General features: G+C 46.0%; 1 protein-coding gene across 1 annotated transcript in view; it reads left to right on the forward strand.

Moving 5' to 3' along the window:
- Positions 1-261: 261 nt before the first annotated feature.
- Positions 262-7301, forward strand: part of RPL30 (ribosomal protein L30) — a 13660-nt gene continuing 6620 nt past the window's right edge. The window contains exons 1-3 of the mRNA XM_018556155.1: positions 262-325; positions 439-483; positions 6675-6820. Coding sequence (XP_018411657.1) covers positions 463-483; positions 6675-6820 — 167 coding nt within the window. The 5' untranslated portion in view covers positions 262-325; positions 439-462. The remainder of the gene's footprint in view (positions 326-438; positions 484-6674; positions 6821-7301) is intronic.

Genomic DNA, 7301 nt, shown 5'->3' on the forward strand with positions numbered 1-7301 from the left:
TAATAATTTCTTCAAGGCCTTATAAAGACTCTGCTCTCCGAGGAAAGCACACAGTAGTACAGTTCTGGTTTTCTTATTGGAGGACAGGCAGCAGCACACACGTCCCCCTGACAACCATCACCCCGCCCTCCCAGTCAATAGTGATGCGGCCAAATCGTGTCACGTGCCTCGAGCTCCGCCCAGTAACGCTGCGTTCCATCCCAGCGTGCGTTTCACCTGGTCACGTCATGACGGCCCCGCCAGCGGGCGGAGTGTGGATGAAATGCGGTGCATTGTGGGAGCTCCTTCCTTTCTCGGTCCCCGGCCATCTTGAGCTGTACCTCTGGTGAGTGGGGCTCCGGCTGTTGGGGTTTTTGTCTAGGCGGGAGGCCCCCGGGAGGGTCCCGGTTAGCTCGCAGGGATAGAGCAGTGTATGACGGTGTGTTCTGTCTCCCGCAGGTCCGGGTTCCCCACGTTGCGAACATGGTGGCCGCCAAGAAAACGGTGAGTGAGGCCTGGTGTGTCACGTGGAGCCAGCAGGGTGAGGGTTGTCTGTGCTGGGCTCCTCTTATACCCGGTGTCACCCCACACAGGCTCATTGTTATGTGCTATCTGCAGGGTTTACACACACACTGACATCGAGAATATTTCTCACTGGATCGGATTGTCCTATGAAGTCCTTATTTACAAACAGAAGATATCTTAAAGGGATTGTCTCCTGAAATCTCAGCAATGCCTTTTAATGAAAACCTAAACCTCCACCTCAGTCTGAAATGATAGCATTCACTACCTTTTCCCCTCCCCCGCCTGGGTGTGATGTCCAGTTCTAATAAAGGTAAACTGTCAGCGGGAAAGAATAATGTGGCCCTTAGATACTTTCTTCCATGATGTGGAGGTATATACAGCACATTATGGGACTTGCCCAGGAAAGCACCCGCTCCAGTACTGTGATATCTGCGCTCTCCTAGTATTGCTTCCATCTTCATCCTTATTGATGGGCTGGGATGATGCCTGTACACAGAAGTTGCTTCACCCTGGCATAGAATTGTGCCGCTATGTACACTGTGTCGCCCTTGTGTGGATCCGTGTACAGACAGGAAATAAAATGCAGACAGAGGGAAACATTTGATAGAAGACATATGTCATGAGGAGTCTCCCTGTCAATGTGAAAAGAGGGGTTCAGGCTCTAAATCACAGTGCCTGGCTGCAGAGTTATAAAAAGGGCTTCCTGTAAGAGTCATATATGTGAATATTCCCCCGCGCCATGCTGTAACCCAAGTGCTGCCGCGATGAAAATAATCTCCTGTATCTGACCCTTCTAGTTGTGAAATGTCTGCTCCCCCCACTGCACACCGTGGTTCCTTCTCCCGATCAATTTATCAATATCGTGCCCTGTAATAATGTGCAAGTCAGCGGAATGATCCACAGCGTGCAAAGGGGGGAGCAGATATCCCACAAATCTGAATATGTCTGGTGGTTGTATATTCTGATTGAGGGCAATGGGGGGCAGGTTTTGTTCCCTTTTTTTTTTTCTTCCCACCCCCACCCCACCCCCAAGGATATGAAGTTGCAACAGGGGTGATTTAACTGCTTTTTTATTGGTTTAGGGAGGAAAATAAGTGATACTCTCCTTATCCTCGCATGTGGCTTGCTCTTAGACCGGTCCTTACAGCCTCTTTCCCCCTCTGCTGCAGCGGTTTAAGGTCCCTGAGTCATCGCATTCTATACAGGATGTGAGGACACTGAGGGACATACCATGGCTGCAGCATAGGAGATGGACTGCGGTGACAGCTGGCCAGTTGGTATAATTTTTTTTTTTTTCCTCCCCTCCCTAGACCAAAACATGCACTTAACCCTTGCAGTGCAGGGGTAGTTATTATCAATTGTAAACTAGATTTGAATGCTGTCTGTCCTGACAAAGGGTTTAAGATCTCAAGGTTTAGGTGGTGCATTGTATGTGATGCACTGTCCCTCCAGTTTGTCCCTCTAATTGCACTTTAAAATTGTTAAGATTAGTCTACAGTCCTGTCTATAGTTTGTCAACAAAGAAAGAACTAGGAAGATCGGAATGAATATATATTTTTAGATATGCTGTGTGAAAGGGAATATATAGTGGGGTCTTTTTTTCCAAATTTGACTGCAGCAAGTTCCCTTGCATACGAGTGTGTTCTGTGCTGAGCGCATGTTTGTAAGTGCCCAGCAACATCACTGTGGCTTTTACGCTTGCTTCTGGATATCCTGGGCCTGAAATAGATACTGTGCTACTGTACTCTATAAAGCACTGTACATAAAAGCACACGTACAGGAAAATGTAAGCCAGACACGTGAACTAACTTGCATGTTCACATCTTTGAAAGTTCGCAACTTGAATGTTTGTATGGGGTGGGGGGAGGGGGGGCACTTGCGGTACAAAGGTGCTGTACACTTAAAGGGTTCATGTAGAAGGTATTTGTTCTTTTTTTCCCTTGCCTGCAAACCCATCTTGGTGGCACATGTTGTCTAGAGAAACTCCAAGCAGGTCAAACACAATCTCAGAATTGTGCTCGGCAGCAAATGGGGGTTTTCGGACCTTTTTTATTGTGCACTTCAGATGCAGGAAAACACAACTTTTACTTTGGCTGTTACATCATCTGAATTGGTGTGGTGTCCTGTGTATGCAGAGTGTGCTCGGCTTTCAGTGCTGGGTCACCGGCATTGGGCTTGTGACCGTACGGGTACATCTACTTGTGCTGCTGGCATAGGGAGTCTGAAATACCATCCGAATGTGTCCACACTGGTGACAGGTTCTCTTTAGCTTGTCTCAATAAGAGAGATGTGTTTCCTGTTCCGGTGGGAGGAGCCTATCTCTCTAATGCTGTCCTGGAAGGTTCCTAGAAACAGAGTTACCAGGTACGTAACTCCAATTTTTTTGTAGCGAAGGGAATATTAAACGTTAGGATTTCCCCCCCTGTAGCCACCACCATAAGGATTCTGAAGTCCAGGTTTCCACACTGGACAGATGACTTTAAATTTGTCCAAATATTGGCATCCACTTATTAGGTGAAAACATCGTCCGCCATCGCAGAGGTCCTCAGTTTTCTGTCTGCTTTACCTCTGAGCTACAGAACATGTGATTGACTCAGATCACACTGAGGCTGATGTAGCTGCATGATAGCCAGGCATCTAGCATTTTCTAGGTCAACAACTGCTCAACTATTTTTCTTTTTTGCAGAAAGGAATCTGGAAACTATTATAAAGTGTAGGAAGCACTTTAGTTTTTGTAGCCAAAAACTTTTGTTTTGGGAAGGGAATTGTTGAAACTCTTGTCACTTTTTTTTCTTCTATTCTCTGTGTAGAATTACCTTTTACGTCCTGTTATGCAAACACAACAGGAAGTGAGAGGAAAAGCTCTTACAATCATTTGGTGATGACTGTTAGGTCTCGTTCACACCTAGGCGTATTGCATATGCGCGTCTGTCTCGCGTTTTTTTACCGCGATTCGCTCAAAAATATAAATCCCATTGTATTCAATGGTCTCGTTCCCACCTTGGCATATTTCCGCCCTGTCCCTAACGCGCTACAAAACGGCCTGAAAAAGGTACAGGTACTACTTTGGGCCGTTCTGTTGCGCGTTTCCATTGGGATACAGCCAAGTAGCCTTCGGAAACGCGACGGTCGCTCAAAGTTTTTTACCGTGAATCGCGGTAAAAAAAACATGCGACGGTCGCGCATATGCAATACGCCTAGGTGTGAGCGAGACCTAAGTGCTTGTGACTTTCAGAACTGTTGGCTCTGGGTTCCCCTCCACATCCCACATAGAACAGATACAATACTTTCTGAGCAGTAGGTGTAGGGACATTTTTTGTTTTCTTTGCCTCCTCATCTACGAGACCTAAGTGCTTGTGACTTTCAGAACTGTTGGCTCTGGGTTCCCCTCCACATCCCACATAGAACAGATACAATACTTTCTGAGCAGTAGGTGTAGGGACATTTTTTGTTTTCTTTGCCTCCTCATCTACGAGACCTAAGTGCTTGTGACTTTCAGAACTGTTGGCTCTGGGTTCCCCTCCACATCCCACATAGAACAGATACAATACTTTCTGAGCAGTAGGTGTAGGGACATTTTTTGTTTTCTTTGCCTCCTCATCTACGAGACCTAAGTGCTTGTGACTTTCAGAACTGTTGGCTCTGGGTTCCCCTCCACATCCCACATAGAACAGATACAATACTTTCTGAGCAGTAGGTGTAGGGACATTTTTTGTTTTCTTTGCCTCCTCATCTACGAGACCTAAGTGCTTGTGACTTTCAGAACTGTTGGCTCTGGGTTCCCCTCCACATCCCACATAGAACAGATACAATACTTTCTGAGCAGTAGGTGTAGGGACATTTTTTGTTTTCTTTGCCTCCTCATCTACGAGACCTAAGTGCTTGTGACTTTCAGAACTGTTGGCTCTGGGTTCCCCTCCACATCCCACATAGAACAGATACAATACTTTCTGAGCAGTAGGTGTAGGGACATTTTTTGTTTTCTTTGCCTCCTCATCTACGAGACCTAAGTGCTTGTGACTTTCAGAACTGTTGGCTCTGGGTTCCCCTCCACATCCCACATAGAACAGATACAATACTTTCTGAGCAGTAGGTGTAGGGACATTTTTTGTTTTCTTTGCCTCCTCATCTACGAGACCTAAGTGCTTGTGACTTTCAGAACTGTTGGCTCTGGGTTCCCCTCCACATCCCACATAGAACAGATACAATACTTTCTGAGCAGTAGGTGTAGGGACATTTTTTGTTTTCTTTGCCTCCTCATCTACGAGACCTAAGTGCTTGTGACTTTCAGAACTGTTGGCTCTGGGTTCCCCTCCACATCCCACATAGAACAGATACAATACTTTCTGAGCAGTAGGTGTAGGGACATTTTTTGTTTTCTTTGCCTCCTCATCTACGAGACCTAAGTGCTTGTGACTTTCAGAACTGTTGGCTCTGGGTTCCCCTCCACATCCCACATAGAACAGATACAATACTTTCTGAGCAGTAGGTGTAGGGACATTTTTTGTTTTCTTTGCCTCCTCATCTACGAGACCTAAGTGCTTGTGACTTTCAGAACTGTTGGCTCTGGGTTCCCCTCCACATCCCACATAGAACAGATACAATACTTTCTGAGCAGTAGGTGTAGGGACATTTTTTGTTTTCTTTGCCTCCTCATCTACGAGACCTAAGTGCTTGTGACTTTCAGAACTGTTGGCTCTGGGTTCCCCTCCACATCCCACATAGAACAGATACAATACTTTCTGAGCAGTAGGTGTAGGGACATTTTTTGTTTTCTTTGCCTCCTCATCTACGAGACCTAAGTGCTTGTGACTTTCAGAACTGTTGGCTCTGGGTTCCCCTCCACATCCCACATAGAACAGATACAATACTTTCTGAGCAGTAGGTGTAGGGACATTTTTTGTTTTCTTTGCCTCCTCATCTACGAGACCTAAGTGCTTGTGACTTTCAGAACTGTTGGCTCTGATGGGTTCCCCACCACATCCCACAATACAGGATGCTTGTCAGTAGGTGGCTGGATCCCTGCTTGCTTTGCTTTTTGGGGTGTTTCTTAAGTCTCGTTCACACCTAGGCGTATTGCATATGCGCGACCGTTTTTCCTTATTTTACCACCTAGATGAAAATGAGCACTTAACCCTTGCAGTGTGGGGGTAGCTCCACTGTAAGATTAAGTGGAAAAGAGTTGGCACTCCTAGGAATCCCCTTAATGGTGTTTCTTTATTGAAAAGGCATCAAAGCAGCTACAAACATGTTTCAGTCCCCCAATGGACCTTAATCATAGCCCTATTATTCACTGTTAGAATTGTGTTCGATCATGAAAACGTTTCCAAACGCTCCTTCGACTTTTGTCACTCCAGTTGACATTGGTCATCGATTTAACTTTTATCAACTATTAGAAATTGGTATTAACAAAACCAATTGAGTTCCACTTTCTAACAGTGTGTATCCCCTATCTATGTTATTACGGGGACAGGTGTCTCTAGGGATGCACTGGTACTTCGGGATTGAGTACCAGTATTTTTGTATTTTCTTATTGGTTATCGCCGATATTGAATACCGATACCGAAAGCCCCATTCAGGAAGCGTGTAATGACTCGCCACCTGGCTTCCTGATTGGCAGGGAAGCTGTCCCCATGCTTCTCGTCACTAGGTGACGAGAAAGCATGGAGCCTGCTTTCTGGCAATTAGGAAGCCAGGCGCCGTGTAATGATGCAACGCCCGGCTTCTTGATTGGCCGGGATGCCAGCTCCATGCTCCTTCGTCATGAGGTGACGAGGGAGCATGAAGCCGGCTTCCCGGCCAATCAGGAAGCCGGGCAGTGCGTCATTACACACTGCCCGGTTTCCCGGGAAGCCAGCTCCATGCTCTCTGGATCGGGCTAGGCATCGGAGCATTTGGGTGAGTACTCGGCATTGCACCGATACGGTACTAGTACACACATCGGAGAATCTCCCCAGAGAACCTTTTAAAAAGTCTGGCCTTGAAGCAGAGGAGTTTTTATTTTTTTTCAGGAAAATGATTGTCTATGTATGTGCACGGCTTTTGGTTGTATGAGAAGTGGCAGAATTGGATGTCATTGTCTATGTTTGTGAGCGTTGTCAGAGGTCTTTGTAAATGGCAGAAATCCTGTTTCTTGTAACTCATTTTGTGTTTTGTTTTCTGCATTGTAGAAAAAGTCCCTGGAGTCTATTAACTCACGGCTTCAGCTTGTTATGAAAAGCGGTAAATATGTCCTTGGATACAAGCAGACATTGAAAAGAATCCGCGAGGGCAAGGCTAAGCTCGTCATTCTTGCCAACAACTGCCCCGCTCTGAGGTGAGTGGTCACTATGGGAGGTCTTATACTGGCATTTAATGGGCTGGGGGACATGATAAGTAGTATTTTTACACTGTCGGGAAGTCCATAGAAACCTGTCTAGTAATTTATGAGAAAAGAACTAGAATACAGGACACAATGGCTGTGTGATTTCTCACTTGCTGGAAGACGGCACCTCTAAGGACTGTCTGCAATTCGCACATTACATGGAATGTCAGCAGAGCTCAAAACATAGTGTCCAGGATGGCCGAGGGCTTTAAAAAATTAGACAATTCAATCTCTTCTGTTGTAATTGGGCAGCCTGGCGTTTATCTTCATGTTCTATAAGTCCTCCTGGACTGCAGTACATTTCACACGGCCCAGATTGGTGTTGGGTCATCATGCTTTTTGCCTTTATTTTCACCCGGTGATTCTGCCAGTAACGCACTTCCTGCCCTAGGATGGCAATGCTCACTTACTGTATTGCATCTGTGTTGTCACC

This window comes from Nanorana parkeri, unplaced genomic scaffold, assembly GCF_000935625.1.
Source record: "Nanorana parkeri isolate BGI_ZX_2015 unplaced genomic scaffold, ASM93562v1 scaffold226, whole genome shotgun sequence".
Lineage (NCBI taxonomy): Eukaryota > Metazoa > Chordata > Amphibia > Anura > Dicroglossidae > Nanorana > Nanorana parkeri.